The sequence below is a fragment of the Oryzias melastigma genome, linkage group LG22, assembly GCF_002922805.2.
Source record: "Oryzias melastigma strain HK-1 linkage group LG22, ASM292280v2, whole genome shotgun sequence".
Lineage (NCBI taxonomy): Eukaryota > Metazoa > Chordata > Actinopteri > Beloniformes > Adrianichthyidae > Oryzias > Oryzias melastigma.
In genome coordinates this window covers 5,602,387-5,625,886 of record NC_050533.1, presented here as the reverse complement: position 1 = coordinate 5,625,886, position 23,500 = coordinate 5,602,387, and the positions used below count along the sequence as shown (strand labels likewise).

The 23,500-nt window shown below is 38.8% G+C and overlaps 1 protein-coding gene across 1 annotated transcript in view; it reads left to right on the top strand.

Moving 5' to 3' along the window:
* The first annotated feature begins 1,077 nt into the window (after positions 1-1,077).
* grin3ba (glutamate receptor, ionotropic, N-methyl-D-aspartate 3Ba) overlaps positions 1,078-23,500 on the top strand; it is a 162,543-nt gene continuing 140,120 nt past the window's right edge. The window contains exon 1 of the mRNA XM_024273088.2: positions 1,078-1,854. Coding sequence (XP_024128856.1) covers positions 1,315-1,854 — 540 coding nt within the window. The 5' untranslated portion in view covers positions 1,078-1,314. The remainder of the gene's footprint in view (positions 1,855-23,500) is intronic.

Below are 23,500 nucleotides of genomic sequence, written 5' to 3'. Positions count from 1 at the left end.
TTATGAAAATTTGTAGTTTTTGTTTCTTTTTCCAAAAGCTGAGATTTAATTTAATTGGAATTGTTTATAAAAATAAGACATTTTAAGAAAAAATCTATTTCTAACAGGGCTGCCACAATCAGTCGACTAACCGAAGACTAAACAACTATTAAAATAGTTAACGACTAATTTACTAGTCGATTAATCGTTACTTTATATTATATGGAGTTGAAGTGCTGTAAAGTTGAACAAAGTTGTGAGAGCTCAGAACCAAAAAAACAACCGGAATTGTTTATAAAAATTAGAAATTAGAGGAAATAATCTATTTCTAATATGGCTGCCACGATTAGTCGAAAAATAAAAGACCAATCGACTGTTAAAATAGTCAACAACTAATTAACTAGTAGATTAATTGTTATTTTATAATATATGGAGTCAGATTGTGGTAAAATTGAACAAAGTTGTGAGAGATCAGCACAAAAAAACAATTGGAATTGTTTATAAAAATAAGAAATTTGAAGAAATAAATCGATTTCTAACTGTGCTGCCACGATTAGTCGACTAATTGACGACTAATCGACTATTAAAATAGTCGATAACTAATTTACTAGTCGAGAAAACGTTACTTTATATTATATGGAGCCACAGTGTAGTAAATTTGAACAAAGTTGTGAGCGTTGAGCACCAAAAACAATCAGAATTATTTATAAAAATTAGAAATTAGAAGAAATAAATCGATTTCTAACTGGGCTGCCACGATTAGTCGACTAATTGACGACTAATCGACTATTAAAATAGTCGATAACTAATTTACTAGTCGATAAAACGTTACTTTATATTATATGGAGTCAGAGTGAAGTGAATTTGAACAAAGTTGTAAGTGTTCAGCACCAAAAACAATCAGAATTATTTATAAAAATTAGAAATTTAAGGAAAAAAATCGATTTTAAAAAGCAATGATCTAAATGTCATTCATATTCTGCTGTAAGATTATCGGCGGGCATGCGCGCGCACACTCACTCACTCACTCAGTCTCACGCGCGCGCACTCCTCACAGCTGGTGCGCCGTCTTCCTCCTCCAGCAGAGACTGACAGAAGCAGGGCGACCGCTCTGAGCTGCGCGCGCGCGTCTTCCCGCTGTTGACATGAAAACTTTGAAAAGGTGAGACGCCACTTCGCCCTCCGATCACCTCCGACAGCCACCGAGAAGAAGGTAAAAGAAGAAAAAGAAGCCTCAAGTCCAGGAAAAGCGGTGGAGCCGGGAGAAAGAGGGAGCTATGCCATCTCCCGCCGAGCAGAGCCCAGTCCTCCTCAGTTGCGCGTCGGAGCTACAGCATGGTGCCGCTTCCTGGACTCTGGACCTACTGCCTCGCCCCCGGAGGAACTCGTCTCCTTCTCGCCTGTGCCAGCCGGCTCCTGCTGGTCCTCCTCTTAAGCGCCTTCTCCGCCCCCGAAGCCTGCGTCCCTCACGCGGAGCCGTGCCCCATCCTGGCGCGGGTAGGGCACACCGTGCGCCTCGGCGCGCTCCTGCCGACCCGCCAGCCAGCTCGGATACAAAACGCGCTCAACCGCGCCCTGGCGAGCATCCGGCACCAGAGCGGAGGCGGGGGGGACTCCGGCGCCACCACAGCCTCCCAACCGGCGCCCCTGCTGCCCTACAACCTCAGCCTGGAGATGGTGGCGCGCTCCCCCGCCGGCTGGGACCCGGAGTCGCTGTCCCGTAGCGCCTGTCAGGACCTCGTGGTCAGGGGGGTGTCAGCCGTGCTGGCTTTCCCGCGCTCCAAGGAGGAGTTAATCCAGGTGGAGTTCCTCTCCTCTTTCCTGGAGATCCCCTTCATCTCCATCCTGGAGGACACGGAGCCCCTGGTGACTCAGGTATGAACGGAGCGCATTCCTGTCACATCGCGGCTGCACGCGCTGTCACCTTGAACTTCACTGACAAACATGAAACAGATACTTGATCTACTGGATCCACTGATCCTCGTGGAGAGGACTGTTGCATGAGCCGCTACCACATTATAAGTCAGATACAGGGATGTGAACCATTTAAGGCACGTGTCAAAGTCAAGGCCCGGGGGCCGGATCCGGCCCTCCAGATTTTATTGTTAATAATGGCCCGATGTTATCTTTAGCTTATTTCTAACTTGTATAATTTTGACAAATTATATTTTTTGTAGAGAGTAAAATATTGAAAGTTATTTAAGGTTTAAGTTGACTTACTCTGGAATAATATTCCTGCCTTCATAATTATGTTAAACAGTTACGGTTTTAAAGTTTAAAAAATGGCCTTTTGTGAGCTTCTTGGACCATTTTGACATCTACTAAGATTTTTTAGGCTATTTTGGAGTCTAGCTAATATTTCAGCTACATGCTAGCTGTTTTAGCTAATTTAGGCTTTTCTCTTTAAGTTTCTTTAGGCTGTTCTGGAGTTAGGCTAATATTTACACGCTAGCTGTTTTGGCTAATATATCCTTTTTTTGTTGTTGTTTTTAAACTGTTTTAGAGTTTAGCTAATATTCCAGCTACATGTTAGCTGTTTTGGCTAATTTAGACTTTTCTTTTTAATTTTTGGGGGTGTTTTGGCTACTTGTTAGCTCTTTTTGCTAATATAGTCTTTTTCAGGTTTTTAGGATATTTTGCAGCTTAGCTATTTATTTTAGCTACATGCTAGTTGTTTTGGCTAAATTAAGTTTTATTTTTGTATTTTTTAGGCTAATTAGGCATTTAGCTAATATTTTAGCTGGCTATCAGCTTAATCATTTTCAGCCATTACCTTCAGCATTTTTGCTATAAATTTCAACATCTTCAGCTATCAGCATTAGCATAGTTTTTTAGGCTAATTTGGCATTTAGCTAATATTTTAGCTTGCTATCAGCTTTAGCGTTTTCAGTTATTAACTTCAGTATTTTCAGCTATCAATTTTAGCCTCTTTAGCTATTAGCAGTAGCATCCTCTGCAGCTAAATTCAGGTTACAGCACTCACATTAGCATTATCACAGGTAATGTTATCTATCTAGTTCATAACTATGTTTAAAGTAATGGTTTTAAAGTTTTAAAAATTGATTTTTAAAGTGTTCAATAAATGTTTATCCTGTTCGACTCACGACCTAAGGTGTGTTTTGGATTTTGGCTCCTTGTACGATTGAGTTTGACACCCCCTGCTTTAAGGTATCTTCCAGCAGGGATAATTGAGGCTATTATCCTTAAGCTCAGCCAGACAGATAATAAAACTATTCAGAAATGTAAAAATGTATTTTTTTTCGAATGTTATCCTCTATCAAAGTCTGGCTTGCGCTTGAGCAACGTGGAGAACCTGCAGCCCCAAACATGCAAGTTTAATGTGTGGCTGCTCTGCCTGAACCCCGGAGCCAAATGCATTTTCTCATGAAGCTCTCGAGAGTTTTAAATCTTCCAAGGCTGTGTGTGAGGCTCGGCGTATGTGTGCATACATGCTTACATCCAAACATCTGAGAGGGCCAGATGTTGCAGAGGTGTTTCACCTGCCGCACATGCTGTTTACCCGATGGTAGAATCAGTTTTAGTGTTGTACTTTTTGGCACAAACCAGCGCGTGTCGTGTTAATATTCCCAGCTGCATGCAGAAGTCCGGCCATATCCGCCTCTTTCCAAACGAGCAGCCAACTGCATCTAGGGCCCCCCCACAAGCACATAAAGAGGACTTTCACATGCTGGAACGTGCACACTCACACGCCAACAGAAAAGGGCAGGGAGTCGAGGAAGAGGGAGGAGAGGAGGTGAAGATCCACCGTTTGATTCAGGAGTCTTTGTCCCGCCGCGTCTCCGTCAACAATGGATTACTTATTCAATTTCAATAAAGCTCACATGAATGAGGAGTCAAAGCGCTTGACGGATGTGTCGGCAGTCTAAGGAGATAAACAGGAGAGGGGGATGATGGGAGAAGGAGGCTGTTCTGGAGAATTGGGTCTAAAATAATTAGAAAAGCTTTGCCGGTATTTTTATGACTCATCGTTTTAGGGGTTCATCAAAGATTCAGAGCTTGAGTTAATGTTTTGAGGATGCTTCAGTGTGTTTAGTTGTTTTTATAGTTACTGGCAGGCCGGTGTCTCTTGGTCCTGAGTGTTTACCTTCTCAAGCAGAACCGCCGTCGTTGTGAGTGCCAAAAACATCAAAAATAGACGATAACTGAAGCAGTCAAACAGAAATCAGTCATCTTCTTCGGTCTGTCATTTGAAAAAGTCTCTGAAAATTACAATAATTGCATTTATTTGATCCTGACAGGCCAATCAATTCACCACAAACATACACTTGAGTTATTGACTGTAGAATCGAGTACACTGACTGAAGGGTTGTGAGGCTTTTTCTTCTGAACCTTAGAAAAAAAAGAAAAGAAAAAACAGGCAGGTGGGAAGAGGGAAAGGCGGGTTGGAGTCATGTGGAGCTCTCTCTCTGGTTCAGTCCAAACCAGCTTCATAACTAATCATTATGGTAAATGCCGTATACATATATAGCACTTTACTACGTTCTTAGAAGACCCAAAGCGCTGTACGGTCACAATTCCTTTCAGAAATACACACACTGGTGCCAACCTGTAAACACCAGGAGCAATGTGGGTTCAGTGTTTTGGAGAAGTCGACCTCTGACCCATACTATAACCAATACCATTAAGAACGGGTATAAATTAAAATCAGATTTAGGGTGTTAACGTTTGAGACAACACATGTTGGAATTGATTTATTTGAGGTAATCAAAGCAAAAAAATACAACTTAAATAAATATTAGGGCTGCAACGAGTATCCGTGAACTCACGATCTGCTCCCGAAAATTCGAGTATGGATATTCGCAACGTCCAAGATCGCTGATTCGCGATTTTTTAAATGTAGTAAATTGTAGTAAAATATGATCAAAATATTATCCGGGGACGATGTATTTTTAAGTTAACGAACTAAAACAAAGCCGAAAGAGCCGCGGTACCGCCACCGGAAGCCTGTCAATGGACTAGCTACAAAAAAAAAATACTTCTCGTCTCATCCATCTCCATGTTTTTAATGACTTATGGCGTTAGTTGGGTTATGCTTTTTTGCGTAATTTTGATTTGATGGTAATGGTGTAGTTACAAAACTGCGATAAAGTTTTGCGCAAATGCGTAGTGAAAATGCAGCTATTGTCACAAACAGGCAGACTCTTGGCTCCAAGTGCAGCAGGTTTATTTGACACAGACAGGACAACAGGCGTGAAGCACAGCTAAAAGTCCACAAAGCTAAATCCGAGTCAGGCTGGCAGGGGTCAAGCCCGAGCATGAGGGCATCAGAGAACAACCAGAGTGGTCAGAGTCCAGGTGAGGGTCGGGGCAGGCGGCGGACGAAACGGAAGATCAGGTCAGGATGAGAACGCTCAGTGATGCAGGCAGAGCGGCACAAACAAGACTTCGCTAAACTTAAAATTACTGATGAGAACCAGGTGTGGGGCTCCTGGGAGTGACAGCAGGGGCTGATGGGAAGGACTGAGGTGGGGGTAACATCTACAACCGACAACAACCAAACAATTTCCAACCCTTTGAGAAGAATGTCAGGATTATGCATCTTTAAGTTTGAAAAAAAGTGCTATTTTTAATATTTTTATTAAAGGTGTGGGTTGTTTACTTTGTTTTTGAGCTAAAATAATACAGAAATGGAAAACATCGCTCAGCTAAAGACAACAAATGAATAAAAGATGTGTCTTGAGGGTAAAGCACAAGCGTTTGCGCTTAACCATTTTAAATCCATTTAAGTTGATTCCAGATTGATTTTTCTCTTCCTTTTTCAGCACTGAAGCCCTTTCATAGCAGAGATTTTTCTACTGAAATGCCCGGTTGTCTTGTCAGTGAAATGTCTGACTCAGTGTTGACTTTGGTGCCCTCTGTGCTCACTCCAAAGCGGCTGCTTAAAAGCTGCGAGCAGAAGTTTTTTTTTTTTTTTCTCTTCATGGCACATCTGGGGGAAATTGTCTGAAGTGTGTTAGCATGTTAAATAGAAAGCTGTCTCGTGTCATCAACAGTCGGCTCTGCACACCTTTCCAGCCTTTTCATCCTAATATTTCCTTCATCTAATTGTAAAGGAAACTGTAATGTTTGAAATGCATGATTCTGGAAAACAGAAAACGCTCCACAGAGTCTGTTTGTTTTGCTTACAGCGAGTCTTCTGCACAAAGTAAACTCAAATTTGACACATGTCTGGAACTGAAACAAAAATGCACATCGAGCAAAAGGCAAGTGGGTGTGTGTTAGACTCCAATAAAAATCCGGTTTTTGGCGTCTTTAAATGTTGTGGCATTTTTTTGATGATGTAGGGCAGTAGTCCCAAATCTTTTTCAGGCTACGGACCGGTCCAAACGGGGCAGAAGTGGACATTTTTGAACCCCCGGTTTCTGAATATTGATTTTCATAATAAAAAAAATATAAATATAAAACATATATATATATATATATATATATATAAAGTCTAAAAATGTCTGTAGATTTGTTTTAATAGATGATGAGGATGCAATATTGTTAGTTTGTAAAAGTTTTTTTCTGATTTAAAAAAATTCCACAAAGGAAACATTACATTACTTTTTGTCCCATAGAAGCCCATTTTAACACTCAATCCAGGCTCTGATTATCTATCCGGTCAAAAATATTGATCATATTTTGTCTTTACATAAATCCTCATTCATTTAATATTTTTTTCAACACAAAGATACATTTTCCGAGCTAAAATTTCTAAACAGATGCCCTCCTAATTCAGCCTTGCTATAGAAAAATTCCCAAATGTCCCTTTTTCAAGTTTCCACACAACAGCAACTTTATTTGAATAAATCTTCATTCTCAATAAAATTTTTGAACTTTTGTGGAAGATTTTCCCTTTAACATAAACGTGGAGGCTAACAACCGGATGCTAGCTTAAGCTACATCTGACTTTTAAGGTGTGATGGGTAAATAAAGCAAAATAACATGACGCAACCGTTGTAAAAGTGATATTTTGTAAATATAATATAAACGCCAATCCACTGTGTCTACAACTTTATCTTCTGTGTGAGTCTAAAATGTGTTGTTGCATATTAGCTTGAGCGACTGTCTCAGTAATTCTGTCTCAGTTTTATCTGTAAACAGCAATTTTATTGGTCTTTGAAGTTGAAGGTTCTTCTTTAGTTCCCTCACTGACTCTTTTCTCCCCGAAGAATCTTTCCAAATGAATTTGGTTTTTGTTAGCTTTTTAGCTAGCAATCCAGCTAGCCGCTTTAGGTCACGTGACCAAGACGGATGTTGTGAACATAATCCAGCAGTTTTCCAAAAACAAAACTTCCTTCAGGAGCAGCAATAGACACAAAAAAAAAGAAATCTAAGTTTAGTGCATGCATTTCTTTTTTCCTGTCTGTGGCCCGGGACCAAGTGACCCACTGACCGGTACCGGTCCGTGGACCAGGGTTTGGGGACCACTGATGTAGGGAAAAATTAGAAGATAATATAGCTCAAAATAGCTATTCTGAGTATATCTTTATTCAAATTGTGAATCAGGAGCAGACAAAAAAGTAGTTTAAAAGTAGTTTAGAAAATACCCTGTTAGGGGATAATCACTCACCCTGAGCTCACACAGCAACCGTTACAGTTCAGGTGTGATTCAGGAGTTGTGTAGCTACGGCAGATGGCTCATAGTGGATACGGGATGACTGCAGCGAAACTCCAAACTTACGTAGATTCTCACGACAATCCGCCGTTCATATAGGAAGTACAGTCATTCTCTCTTATTTGCTGCCGTTTGGTGAAAAATTGAAGCCAACGAAATGGATTTTTAGCGCCGCAGAGGTCGAACGTGATCGCCTGCAGTGGGATTTCCTCTCGCACTTTCAAGGTTATGTAAAGACTTCGGCGCTCACATCCGAACCGTAACGTTAGCGGTGTAGAGTGTATTCAGACTGGACCCGTCTGGATAAAACGAACACATTTTCAGTTTGAATACGCCCAAGTGGAACCTGGTCCAGGACCAGGAACTGCTCTGTTATCCCTCTTTTTTGTTGCACCCATGTATCAGTTTATTCATTAAATGTTTTACTTTTCTGTCACTTTGCCTGGTCTCCTGGGTTTGGGTCCTCCACTACGACTTCCTGACAGATGGTCTTGTTTTTATCTCTTTGCCCCGCCCTTGTGATTCTTGGCCAATGACTGAAGAGATCTCACCAAGCATCTGAATACACCTTCAACGTAGCTCAAAAGATGATCAAAATGGGCCTCTAAGGATTTATTTATCTTCTGAATCACTCTTTGCAAAACGGAGACTCTAAAGAGATAATTTTGAACATCTGCAAAGGTAAATCGAGCCAGCTAAAGCGCCACACATCAAATGACGCCTTGGGCGGCTGCTTGTGTCGCCTGTGGAAGGAGCGGTCCCACGCGGGGGGGGGGTTGAACAGCAGCATCAGGCAGGATCGGTCATCTGGGGAGGGATGCTGTCATCTCGGACAAACAACCATTTCACGGCTGACAGCAAAACTCTGAAACAGGGGATATTGTTTTAATTAAAAATGCAATTTAGGATGAGTGCTCCTGTGGGGGGCGGGGATGGGGGGGGCAACAGAACTGCATAAACAAAACAAACGGTTCTGCCAGAGAATGTGCCGGATCTGTCACAGTTTGATCCAAAAAGGAGGAGGTGTTTTATTGTTCAGCTTTTGGAGCAAATCTTCTCCCATGAGTTTGTCAAACTGTTGAGACTTCTTTTCTTTTTCCTGGGGGGCAATTGGAATGAAGCCCAGCTTCTTTTCTTCTGAATCCTTCCCTGGACTTCAGACAGGAAGTGTTAGATTAAGGTGGTTATGGACCCAAAGGCTCATTTGTCAGTCAGTCCCGCCGTAGTCATCAGCCCAAAAAAACCGACTCAATTTTGGGGACGTTTTTATATGAAATGCCCACAGTTATGGATGGAGAAATTGCTTTAGCTTTAACAAACAGGAATACTATTGAGAATGTTGAAAAAAACCTAATATTAATAGGACATCCGCTGCTTCCTGCAATTATTGAGTCTGAAGGTTAAACGTCTGTTTGTTAGGGAAATAAAACCATGAAGGGACCGAAATAATTGCACTTTTTCAGAATAATAAAAACCCAAAGCAGCAACAAGTGTTTCAACTTAAATTGAGTAGTTTCTCTTTTAGGAATGGCAAAGAAAATAAATGAATAATCCAATTTTGTTTGGTGAATTTTGCATAAATTTGAATTTTTCAGGCCAAAAACGTATGTTTTATTGACAGTATGGTGCTGCCACAAACAATTATTTTAATAGTAATCTTCGATTATTTTTTCCAATTAGTCGACTAATCGGGTCATGAGCAAACTGGATGTAAAGCACACATCTTAACCCTCATTAGCTTTAAACAAACTAAAAACTAGATATATAACATTACCTGCGAAAATGCTAGTGTGAATGCTGTTAGCTAAATGTGGCCGCTGAAGATGCTAGTGCTAATAGCTGAAAATGCTGAAATTTATAACTAAAATGCTGAAGTTGATAGCTTATAACGCTGAAGCTGATAGCTGAAAATGCTAAAGCTGATAGCCTGCCAAGATATTTGCTAGATGTCAAATTAGCCTTAAAATTAGCCAAAGTTAGCCAAAACAGCTAGACTCCAAAATAGCCTAAAAACAAAAACAAAAAAGCCTAAATTAGCCAAAATAGCTAGCATGCAGCTGAAATATTAGCCAAACTCCAAAATAGCATAAAAGACAAAGAAAAGTCAAATTAGCCAACATGGTTAGTATGTAGCTGAGATATTAGCTAAACTCCAAAATAGCCTAAAAAAACTGAAAAAGCCTAAATTGGACAAAATAGTAAGCATGTAGCTAAAATATTAGCTAAACATCAAATTAGCCTAAATAACTTGAAAAAGACTAAATTAAAAAAAATAGCTAGCTTGTAGCTGTAATATTAGCTTAACTTCAAAATAGCCTAAAAAAACCCCCCAAAAAGCCAAAATTAGCCAAAATAGTTAACATGTAGCTGAAATATTAGCTAAACACCAAATTAGCCTAAAAAATACTGGAAAAAGCAAAAATTAGCCAAAATAGCTAGCTTGTAGCTGGAATATTAGCTAAACTCCAAAATAGCTCCAAAAACATTAATAAATGCCAAAATAGACCAAAAAGTTAGGAGAATGCCATTATAACTCAACTTTACTACACTCCTACTCAATATAATATAAAGTAACAACTAATCAACAATTAAATTAGTTGTTAACTACTTTAATAGTCGATTGGTCGTCGATTAGTTGACTAATCCTGTCAAGCCTGGATTTGGGAACCAAACCTTTTTTTTTTATCAAAAACTATTTTCTCATTTCAGTTTTCACCTGAGGACTAAATAACAGGACGTTTTCCGGCCCCGCACCTTCTGCTTTGCTTCTATTTAACATAAAACCACCTCAAATTGCTTTTTCAAATTCCCGTTTTTTCTGCTGTGAAATTTTCCCGCCTTACAAAAGGTGAGAAAAAGTGGGAGCTGGAAGGAGGCTGAGGGAAGGAAAGGCAGGCAGAGACGGGGGTCAGCCGTCCTTCTGCTCCATCTCTTTGCTTCGTCAGAAGAAGCTTTGGGAATATGTGATGCATCTCAGCAAGGAAGTGCTTATCCCTCCTACCTACTTAAGCTAATTAGAAGCACCGTGCGACCCCTGACTGTAAATCTCCTTCGTCCATCTATGGCAGGAGTGGAAAGAGGGGACAGAAAAGAAAGAGGGGGAGGAAAATGGACGTGAGCTTCAAATTCCCATTAGGTCCATTATGGGCATTTAGTCCAGTTACCTCAGAAGCTTTTTGTGGAACCAGAAAATGAAATTAAATCAGAGCTATTTTAGGTTTGAAATATATATCCAAAATAACCCTAATTAACCCCGAATGCTAAGTGAAATAGATTTTCTGTAACATTTTCATTTCAAAACGCAGAAATGTTTGCACTATTTAGCATTAGAGGTAATTGAAAAGAAGATCTATGCATTATTAATGAGGATAGCCTTTCATAAAGAACAGCCTCACCAGACAATTGTAATCTCAGAAATTATTTAGCGGATCAGAATTTTCTATTTTAGATGAGTTAGCGGTAAGAAACGAGGGAAACGGCTGTGCCGATTGCAGGATGTGATTAGGTGAGGCGGATGATACGGAGCAAATTCATTATTTGTCATCCTTCACAGTGGAAGCTGTGTTCCTGCATATCATACTATCATACTTCTGTCAAATGCATTTATTGAAATTTCTCTGCAAAGTCACATGTGTGGGTTTTTATAAAGACTAACCTTAAAGACCCACTCTTATGGGAGTAATGTTTAGATGATGGAGAGAAAATATTAAGAAATGTAATCTTAAAATAGCATTTCTGAGTGTTTCATTATTCATTGTTGTGATTTATGTTAACAAATTCTGTTTTTAGGATATTTTTGTGGCATTTTTCTGATAATAGAAGGCATACTAAGTTAAAAAATAGCATTTTTGAGTATTTCTTTATTCAAATCATTGTGAATCGAGGTAGACAAAAAAAAGATGGATGAAAATGATTTTATTTGTGATTGCACGGGTGATGTGAGGTTGGGTATTGCCAACAATTTCCAGAATTAATTTGATCACCAGAGCTTGGATCAATTCAATTCCATTCAATTCAATTTTGAGTATAAACATTTAGACAAATTTGTTTAAAAATACATTGATAATCTGTATATTTTTTGAAGATATTCATATAAATCTGATACAGTTTACATAAAAAAGATTTTCTTACATGGATTCTCAAATGGAGAAACTCCAACAATTGTTCTGCATCTTCTGGGGGGCGTTTCAGTTTGGCCACTAGGTGGCGACTACACAATAGCATTATACCTTATTCTAAAAGAAGAATTAGCAAAAAACTGTTTTAGACCAAAAATGGTTACTTTAAAAAATATTTGCTTAAAATAGTTTACATCGCCCAAGCGTTAGCATTAGCCGTCCAATGGGAAATCCCATTAAACGTTAGCATTAGGCTAGCGGAATTTAGGATTATGCGTTAGATCGATCTCTACTTTTGTGGATCGATTATTAATCAGTTTAGATGGATTCAGATTGATTAATTGATTTTTATCAACCCAGCCATGGAAAACATTTCTAATAAACTGCTGTCGCTCTGCAGAAACAATGTTAAAAAATGAGGGTTCTTTTTTTAAAATTTTGATAAAAATGTTATTATAAAATAGATCAAAAGATAATTATATTGATTTCAAAGACTTTTAGCTTCTAGCAGTGTGACATCTGGCTATATATTCCTATTTTGTGGAAATAATTTTCTCTAATTCTGAACTCTTTTTGCTCCTAAACTGAATCACAAAATTATTAAAATTTTAACTCTGTGTCATTACTCCATCATCTAAATGATAACCCGTCACACACTCTCATTAATTTAACTATCCATATTGTTCCATAACCATCTAACGTTCAGGCTAACCTTCATTCTGCAGGCATCCTTTCATTAAGTCACATCTACTTTTTTTAATACAACACCTCATTCTGCTTAGTAAACGGAAGATTAGTACAATAAAAAAAACTCAATTTGCTACTTTGAATAAAATTACATCTTAATCCACACACCCTGCTGAATAATACACATTGTGGCTCAAAGCTAGCTCTGTTCTCAGAGGACACCCACACAAACACACACTTGTCCTATCTTCATGAGGATGTTATAATAACACAATGCTTCCTCATTTTTTTTAGATACTTGCAAATTAGACATTTTCTTTGTTGGCAAATACCCGGTTTCCCCGCTGTATCTGTCTCAAACACCGCTGACTTAATTCTTTGGTTAAAAATACAAGATGGTTTCATATTTTCTCGGTAACAAGCTCATCTACATTAGCTAAGCTCCCCCTGACAAAATAAAAAAAACTCTTTAAACAGGATTTAAAGCCTCTGTTCTCGACTGTGTCTTTTCAGTTTAAGATGTGTAACTGGTCAAAAACCTCACTTTCACACACATGGACAAAATGAGGTATATACATTGACTGTATATGAGAACTGGACCAAGTGAGTGTGACGTCGTCCATTGAAAATGGCTTACTTCCAGTTCCAACCCAATTTTTTTTTACTATATGGACATCGCCAGGTTGGAACCTGAAATCGTAATTAAGCAGGGATAGTAAAGCTGCGTTCAAACCAAGCTCAACTTGCATGTTAGCGGTGTCCATTTTCAATTTTAATTGAAGGTCTTACGGTGTGATTTGGGCGTTATGCTGTGTTCAGAGTTCAAAAATGTGAACTATGGTGGGGATGAAACGTGACATCAACCAATCTGGGACTCGGCTTTAGCCATGTGACGCAATCAGTGGCCAGAGTCCAAAACCAACATGGGGAGAATCTGATCATTCTCATAGTGAACTGTGATATTTTTATTATTTACATCTAGACAATAGAGCTCCCACAAACGATTATTTTAATAGTCGACCAATCACAGATTAATTTTTCCGCTTAGACGACTAATCGGGTCATGAGCAAACTGGATTTAAAGCACACATCTTAATCATCATTAGCTTTAAACTATCTAAAAACTAGATTTATAGCATTACCTGTGATAATGCTAGTGTGAATGCTGAATTTGTCCACTGAAGATGCTAGTGCAGATAGCTGAAGATGCTGAAATTCATAGCTAAAAATGCTGAAGCTGAAATTGCTGAAGCTAATAGCCAGCTAAAATATTAGTTAAATGCCAGATTAGCCTAAAGAAACTGAAAAGTAGGCTAAATTAGCCAAAACATTTAGCGTGTAGCTGAAAAAAACTCCAAAATAGACACAAAAAAAAAATGAAAAAAAGCCTAAGTTAGCCAAAACAGCTGGCAGAAATATTAGCTAAACTCCAAATTAGCCTAAACAACCATAAGAAATCCCCAAATAGTCAAAAAAGCTAGCGTAATGCAATTAGAACTTTCAACTTTACTACACTCTGACTCCATATAATATAAAGTCTATGAAATTAGTCGTCGACTATTTTCATAGTCGATTAGTCGTCTATTCCTCGACTAATCATGGCAGCCCTACTAGACAATGATAAAAAGATCCTCTAATTTTAATTATATTTTATTTATTAGTATTTTTGGACTAGACAGCAAGTCATATATTGTCAGAAGTACCGCTGAAAGCGCCGTCATTCAAACACAGCTCCTGCAGAAGAAGAAGCTCTCCATTCTAGGAGAGTCTCTGAATGATCTCATGAACTCAGACATGGAGACGTGATTACCAACGCCTTTGTAGAGCTCTTCAAAATAAATAAACCTGATCACTTATCACTAATCATGTATTTCTCCATAGAAGTCAATGGGATTGTGGCTGTTTGGAATGAGAGGGGGAGGGGTTACTCAGTCCAGTTCTAATATACAATCAATGGTAATACTTTGGATTTTAGTTCAGCAGAATCCTTTGCAACAACTAAAGAAAACAAGCATGAAAACTCAGCATCACAGCCGTCTTCACACCTTTAATCAGTCAATCTGTCTGTTTGAAGGGGGACAAAAGTCACGGTGCTGTTTGGTGGCATGCTGACTGATGCTCCGTTGACTGCAGCTGCACATGTTTATTCAGAAGTTTCAGGTCCATGGGACTGAATCCAAGCTCCCAGGATGTGGAAAACTGATGACAAACTGAGGAGGAGGAGGAAAGCATGAACGGTAACTAAAGAGCCCAGAACAACCTCCAAAGGCGTTAAAAGTCAGCTCAGAGAGGGAAAAAAGTACATCAGAATCTGATTATACTGTTGTTGTTTAAATTTGGTTTTTGGTGGAATAAAAAAAAAAAATTTTTTAAATAAATTAATTAATTAAGAGCCAAACTGTAATTTGCTATAGTATATTTTTTAGCCAATGAAAAAAAACTGAAGCTTTTTCAGCAAATAATCTATATATATGTTTTGAAGATATTAATATTAATCTGATACAGTTCATGTGGAGTAAAATGTATAAATGAAATTATTACGAGATTATTTATACCATGCAGTAAAATCGAAAAGCTCCAACAATTGTTCTGCCTCTTCTGGAGGTCATTTCAGTTTAGCCACTAGGTGGCGATCGTGCTACAGCATTACACCTTATTCCAGAAGAAGAATAAAGTCTGAGCAAAAAACGGTGCTCTAGACCACAAATCGTTACTTTTAAAAATATTCCTTATTTTTCCAGCAATGTATGCTTAGATCGACCAAGCGTTAGCATTGGCCGTCCTATGGGAAATCCCATTATATGTTAGCATCAAGCTAGCAGACTTTAGCACTATGTGTTAAATCGATCTCTACTTTTATGGATCGATCAGTGATCTATTAAGCTTTGATCAATTCAGATCCATTTTATCAAACCAGCCCACCACAACCATAAAGACTGTTTAGCATCTGTGAGAGGAGCAGAAACATCTCATTTAGAGAAGAAACCTTTAAATATGGAATAAATTGAGGTAATGGCCCCATACAGATACATGACGTTACTGTGGAGAGAAAGGACTCAGAGGAACTAAACAAGACAATCTGTCTCAACAGGTTGTGATCAGAAAGAACACTTAAGATGGAAACGGACACACAGGATGCTCTCATTTCCCTTCATCTTTTTTTTTCTAATGAGGTTTATGTCCAGATCCACCATGACCACCAGATATGCTGTAGCGCTAACCTCAAGAACAGCTTCAAAACAACGTTAAGATTCATGAGTGGCCGCAGTTTGGTTTCCATTTTTCCAGGAATTCCCCATTAACTGGTGTCCCGTTAGATCCTGCTCCCCGTAATCATGAATCTAATACCCAGAAAACCCAAACCCATGCGGCGACTGTTGTGTGCTCGCGAAAAGGTTATTAAGCCTAATGAGGTATCAGCAGGGCGCACCGCCTATAGTGTTGTCTTTGGGATGAAGGGGAGGGGGGGGATTTGCGCCCCGATCACAGAGGAATAAACCAAAGAAAAAGGACAAAACCCGTACGTGCTGCGGGCACGAATGACAATCTGAGGCAAGCCGGCCACTTTATGCAAAAAGCTCAAAGCTTTTTCTTTATTAACGTTCTGATGACAGCTCAGCTCTGTCTTGACTGAGGCAGATTAATAAGCTGTGGAGTATGTATCACCTAAAGGGACGTAGGTCTGTTTGAGCTGCTCGGAATGGCATTTAAGTTAGTGTTCCAATATTTGCCTTATGCTTTTGTTTCGTGCCCCTGGTGAAAACAATTGTCTCCAGTAATCCCTAAACTAATTCCTTGTTTCTCCTTGGAGCTGAAAAGTAAATAAAGTGCTCCGGTGACAGACAGACAGAGAGGTGGCTAACACAGGTAACAGAAGAAGAGAACAAGATTTTAATTATAACTTGAAAGATTAATTCTACAAAAAAGAAACAATTAAGTTATGTAGGGATAAACTGACGATGGATTAAAGGCGAAAAAGCTTAATTTGAATTTATTTAAGAGGGAACAAGAGTGGGAGAGATGAGGAGACGGATACATAAACTTCAGGAATTAAGCGTTGTTAAAGGACGGAGTGATGTCAGAGGTTGGGCGTTGGGAAAAGCGGGGTCCACGAAGATCAGAAGAGTTTAGTTGAAGGGAACATTTGAAGAAGGAAACTAGAGTGACACCAGAGGATAAAAGGTATAAAGAATAAGGGAACAATTACTTGGCATGGAGGAAAGGACAGATGAAAGAGGGATCAAGAAAGAAAAGGTCAGGATGTTGAAACAGAGTAAAGGAATCAAGGAAGAGGATGTAAAAAGGGTGGGATGAAAGGTCAGATTTTACCTCAGATCATTTGTCAAAGCAACTGTTGGTTTTTAAACTCTATATATACTCCCTATATATTAAGGAGTTTATTTTTCTAGCTGTAGTTATGATGAAATCCATGCAGAGGTGTGTTTTTATGTGTTTTATTATGTGCATGGCCGGTGAGGACTGATGCTGCAAATCCAACAACCCTTCAGGGATAATAAAATGTTTTCAATCCAATCAAAGCGGTATATTTTAAAACCAAACCGGTGTTATTTACAAGCCCTGAAGCAAATCCCCTCTTTTCATCCCAAACTTTACAAGAAAGGGGGTTACGTAAAGCCGAAAAACAAGCGGAAACCAAAAAAGGATTATGGTGGAAAGGAAACCAAGGCTTAAAGAAGTAGTCTAAATTTACAGTTTATAATCAACTTTTAGTTGCAGCAGAGATATAATTTTCTGTGCAGTGGGAAGTACAGTGAGAAAACATTATATTTGGAATTTTTTTGAAGACCTACTACGATAAAACTTTTAAAACATATATTTATATACACACAAACATATATATATATATAAACGGTATATACATATATACGGTACATATATATATATATATATATATATGTATATACCGTTTATATATATATGTTTGTGTGTATATAAATATATTTATATATACATATATATATATATATGTACCGTATATACGTATATAACGTTTATATATATATATGTTTGTGTGTATATAAATATATGTATATATACATATACATATATATGTACCGTATATATGTATATACAGTTTATATATATATATATAAACGGTATATACATATATATATACGGTACATATATACACATACATACACATATACACTCATGTACATATATATATATATATATATAATTGATATTAGGAAAAATAATTTCTGAGTATTTCTTTATTCACATTTCTTTATTTAGGAGAAGACAAAAAAATGCTGTTTGATAAATAGATAATTCGCGGCGTAGAAAAGATGCTGGGCGCCTGCTTCATTCCGATGAATCACTCGTTGACAAATAGATCCATGTACGTCTTTGTTTTTCTTATCTGAGCTGGTATTCTGATCAAGACTGTGCAGCTGGAGAGCTACGATATAACTCACCATTTTTATTGGCCTCTTACGCTGGGTTCACACTGGCTGGAAACGGAGACCACTTCCATTCGCTGCCCTTGTTAACCTATGGTGTGGTCCTCCGCGGTCCTCCGCGGAAGGCTTGTGCCGTGCAGCTGATCGTTTTAACATCCGGTCTATTTTGTGTGCGAGCCGCGAGCGATCCGCATCAATTCCGGCAGGAAATTACATCAAGATACCTGAGAAATTTTGGTTTATTTGTAAAATATAACCAATTTTTCACAATAAAACACCAAATGCCTAAACAGACTGTAGAGATGAAAATAATCATACAATCACAACACAGAGACACACACAAAAGCAGACACACACTTCTTTCTATTTGTCTCAACAACTGATAAATAAAAGTGTGGACCTACCAACTACTCGCTTCTTCTTAGCAGAAACATTAAATAATATTTTAAGGTAATTTACCGATGATGACAAAAACAAACCAAAAAAAAGCTCTAGTGTTCACCGTCACGGAAAAATGCGCGTCTGGTATGAATTGCATTGTGTAAGCTAGTGAAAGTGTGTAAACAGAGAGCTCTCAGTTATGGGTGTTATAATGGAGATGGTTATTAAAATAATAATACATTTTTGGATACAAGCACCAAATTTGGCATGAACCTTCGAATCCTCTCTTTCAGAAAAGCGCACTAGCCACAAAAAAATTTGTGATTTTAATATATATACTGGTAAATATATACATTTGCAAGAAAAAGCGTGTGAACCCTTTGGGAATGTATTAATTTATGTATAGATTTTTTTTTAAATCTCTACCTAAATCAGAACGATGGAGAAAAACATTCTCTGCTTACCAGAAACTGAGAGAAATAGACATTTTAAATGTTACTAACAGTTGAATGTTTGGCCGCCATCTTTACAAATGGTCGCTATTTTGGACTTTCCTCATGGCTAAAGTGCTTTTCTGAAAGAGGGGATCCTAAAGTACATCCATGCCAAAATCCACGATTCATCTGAACTAACCTAACCGGCTCTGCCACTAGAAAACAATACAAGTTTTAGGATTTTGCTTTAAAACGGCCTAATCAAAATTAAAATACCACTAGGAGCGTTTTTAAAATAGATTTAAAGATGATCGGAGTGAATCATCCAAAAATGCAAAGGTTTGATCAGGCAAAACATTAAAAGAGAGCAATGTTGGAAAACAGATGTTTGATGTGTTTCATTCAAATGTTTACAAAAAGAAAACTACTGAACTGAAAATGTCATCTAACCAACAGTTTTTCTCAGATTTTTCAAGGTCACATTGCAAAAATATGTGACAACTACAAAGACAAGATTCAGCCAAGTTCTCGGTTAAACCTTTTTTTCTTTTTTGTTGTTGTAAACTACTGACCCTCATGTTTTGTTTCAATTCCTCAAAACACTGTTTGAAAATGAGCCCTCTGTTTCTATCCAAGCAGAGAAAATACATGTTTGAATTGAAGTCCTGACTGAACACACACAGCTTTTCAAAGGATCTAGTCTTCGCCATCCAGTAGAAACACTTGACTTTTAAAGAGATGGGATGGGAATCGGTGGAGACCAGCAGCAAATATTTTCTTTTGCATTCATGTATTGTAAATAGTCTGTTGGGAGTTTCACAAAGCCACACAAACATTCAGGTCACTGATGTGAAGACACCAGCTAAAAAAAAAAAAAAGAAATCAAGCAGCTGATGATAAAACAGCTCTCCAAAACTCCCAGACAGCATTGCTATCTTTAGCAGCCTTTCAGACCCCACAGCGGTTTTTGTTCAAAATGACAACTAGCGGCAATTTTTCTAGCCAATCATTAGCGTCTCCATGCAGCAGAACCTGCCAGCTGCAGTCAGAGCAGAAGATGTTCAGGCTTGTTCAGATGACACTTATATAGTCTTAGGGTTTAAACTGACACTGCCATTGTGTATGTGTGTTCTTTGGCTTCTTATAGAACGTTTTTTTTTTTTTCCTCAAATTGAGCTCTTTGGATAATCATCAGCACAACTGTTTACCTGCAGCGTTTGCATTCAGCCTCCATTCACACGCTGATTTTATCCAATAATCACCACACCTGCTGATGACCTTGTCCTTCTGACTGTCTGGTATCATGGGGATCAAGCTGTGCCTTCTGCCGCTGGTTTTTCTGCAGCCCCTCTGTCCAGAAGTGTTCTTAACTTAGCAAAAAACCGGCCTCACACCGCGCCAGTGGCGGAGCTAGAACATTTTCTATGGGGTGGGAAGATTTGGAAGGGTGGCAAATGAGAACAAACTAAAAAAATAAAAAACAAAAAATGTTAAACTGATTTATTATTGTTATTGTCAAGTTATTTTTAATGCTTAAAGAAGCTTGTATTGATGATTTACTATCCCCTTGACTCTTGAATTTATGTTCAATTCTGAAAGAAATGTTTTTTTTTGTATTTATCTAGATGCAACATAAAATTGAGATGGTAAATTTGACAATAGAACATAAATCAGATAGAATTTTAGGTTTGTCGGAAACAAGCAGCATCTGTTGTATGATTAAAAAGAACACCTGTTCCCATCTACTGTATGAAAATATTCTTATTCATAATTATTTGCAGTATTTTCACTCTTATGACTGACAGAACTAAACCTAAAACTACTTTTTAATGTAGTCTATCTGTGAACTGCAGTAAAGCAATTGCTGTTTTGTTTGACACAAATGAATGTTGCATTCTCCACATTAGAGTCTGGCTCTTTCATTGTGACGATCTTAAGCTCTTTTACCGCCTCTGGTCAGTGTCCCTCAGCATCTGTGTGGACTTCCTCTGCACGGGGACTTTGGCTGGACCTCAGCGGTTTGTGCGTTCGTTTGAGGTGAAAACGCCTCTGTTGCATCAAGAAATTTTTGTCAACTCAAAAACTGGGGTGGCAAAGCTTTTTGCTTCCCCCCTGTAGCTCCGCCCCCGCACTGCATACTCACTGTATTCATTTTTCTAAAAGAAAAGCAGGAAGGTTGATGGGAGGACTTGGGTACGTTCTCTCAACCGTGTGATATTCAATCTCAACTGTCAGTTAATTACAGGATTAGTGACTTGGAGCTGTCTGTGGCTCCCCGTCACGCAAAACCAGATGAGAAGTTGTATGTGCACACGCTCGTATGTATATTTTATACAAGTAAAATCACACATTTCTGCACGGAGGGAAAGTTCTGACACCATAATGCGTGCTGTGGTGCTACAGCATGTGGCAAATGTGGCAGAACATTAGTCATCTTGGCCAGGTGGGCGTCAATGATAAGACCAGACCTGGTGGAAGCCACGCGCTCTCACACAGAGCGCCGCCGCTCCAATAGGCTCAGGTCAGAGGTGACAGAGAGGCAGACGGGAGAGGAGGGAGGCAAGACAGGAGGGGGAGAAGACATGTGCTGATGTGAAATTAAACAGATGTTGAGAGATGACTGCGGGACACGGCTGAGTGGGTGCCAAAGCGACAGGTTATCTAAACAGCAGGAGTGAAGATGGGAAAATGAGATAAATGCCTCAAGAAGCGGAAGAGAGAATTCCGAAAGCAACAAAGGGGAAATGGATAAAGAACCAAACTGACTTTGACAGAAAAAAGTGATTCAGACAAGTTGAGAAAGAAATGATTAAAAACTGAGAAAGAGACAGCAAAGGAGAAAAATGCATTAAAGTGTGTGTAGTTTCATTACAAAACCTCTGCATAAAGCTCAGAAAGACAGAAATATGCTCTGCTGATTTTTTTGTGCACATTTCTTAAGGCGTATGCTTCTTTTGTCGGTCTTTTTAAGTGCATGCACACGTCTGTGCGCTCACCTGGCTCAAAAAAAAAAAAAAAAAAAAAAAAAAACGTGGCTCGAGCAGAACATAGGATGAAATAGTTTGAGGCAAGCAGACTGAAAGATTGGTGAATTCTGGGTTCCTTCTGGATTATTTATGCTAAGAGTTGGCAAGAAAGCAGCAAGATTTAGAGCCCATCTGGAAGTTCTTCGGCACCACCTGGCCAAAAGGAAAACTCTGCCTTTATGAAGTTGCGTAACAGTGCACAGGTGGTCGGAGCAAACACGCATCATTACATTGTGAACAATAAGTTGCAACTGACCTGCCTCCACCGAGGCTCAAAGCACTCAGCTTGTTCAAGTGCTGGATTATCGGGTAACTGGGGAGTTTAACGTGCTTAGCAACTTCTTATTTTTAACTTTTTTATTTTAGGTCCCCTTATGACTATTTTTTTAGTAATAAAATGTTCCCAGTAGTGCTTTAACCATGATTATAACATTTTTAACCTAAATCCTACAACCTAAATGGCTTAAAAAGCCATTTTTCATGTTGATCTGAAGCCTCTGTTTCCAAAATCTTCTCTGAGGGGGCGTGGCTTTTGGAGCTGAACAGCCCCGCCCACTCCCGCGGTCTGATTATGATATCTATGTGTCTAGAATAAATCTGCTACATAAAAATGTGGGTAATGTCCACCGTATGGTTCTGATCCGGATTTCGGAAATGCAAAAAAAAAAGGGTTTCTTATTACATTTGTTCTCTTTCATAAGAAAAATAACACACATTCATGTTAAAAACTCAAAAAAAAGGTGGACTTTAAGTAAAGTCGTACAAGGTGAGCTGCAGTAAAAGTGATTTTCCCTTCTGGGGTTGGAGTAACGTTCGGAATAAAATGCAACAGATTATTACGACCATGTAGAACATGTGGAGCATTAATGGGGGTGTCAAGGCTCTGACCTCTTCGCTGCCCCCCAGGAAACACTGAGCTCAGCTCTTTGGGGAGTGGAGGGTTATTAGAGTGCAGCTAAAGAATGAGCGGAGCCCTGACGGCTTAAACGCACCGCTGTGATTAAAGCCTCTGACGGGCTTGTGTGGCTGCACGTAGGTACAACTTATAACTTCATTTTAAATTAAAAACAACAATTCTTTCTACATTCTAAATCACTTTTATTTGACAGCGGCTTAGGGATTTCTCAAAATATGATCAGAGACGAGAAATATTTGTTTAAATGAAAGAAAAAAACACTCATTAAGTGATCGTTACGTGCGTCAGCTTCTTAGAATTTGTAGATCAAAGCTTTCCTGAGAAATAATCTTTTGAGTAATTACGGCTTTTAATCAACAAAACTGAAAGTATGTTCCACTTTTGAGCAGAGTTGGACTTCCGTTGGGAATGTTTACAGCATTTTTTAATGCTTTCTGTTCAGATGGATTTGAGAAACTGGGTTTCTATCTGAAAGTTTTAATTCCATGAGAGAAGTTAGACCATAGAGCAGGGGTCTCAAACTGTTGGCCCGAGGGCCATTTGAGGCCCCCAAATTGATATTTTGCGGCCCCTCGCCTTAAATATGAAAGTTCAACGTCTTGTTACCAATATCTTCTGCATGTCCACACTTCCTTGATGATAGTTCTGTATTTGCTTTGTGATGTTTCAGCTTTACACTTAAAACTTTGCATCTGTTATCGCCGTTGGATCTGGTTGTTGGAAAAGTCCTTAGCAACAGTTAGCGCCTGTCATTTCACAGGACATGCAGAAGATATTGCTTAGTTGTACGTCGACATGAACGAATCTACAAACTTCTTCAGTAGACATAGCCATTGGACCAAAGATATAGACCAGGGGTCACCAACACGTCGCCCGCGGGCGACCTGTCGCCCGCGAGCACCACATCAGTCGCCC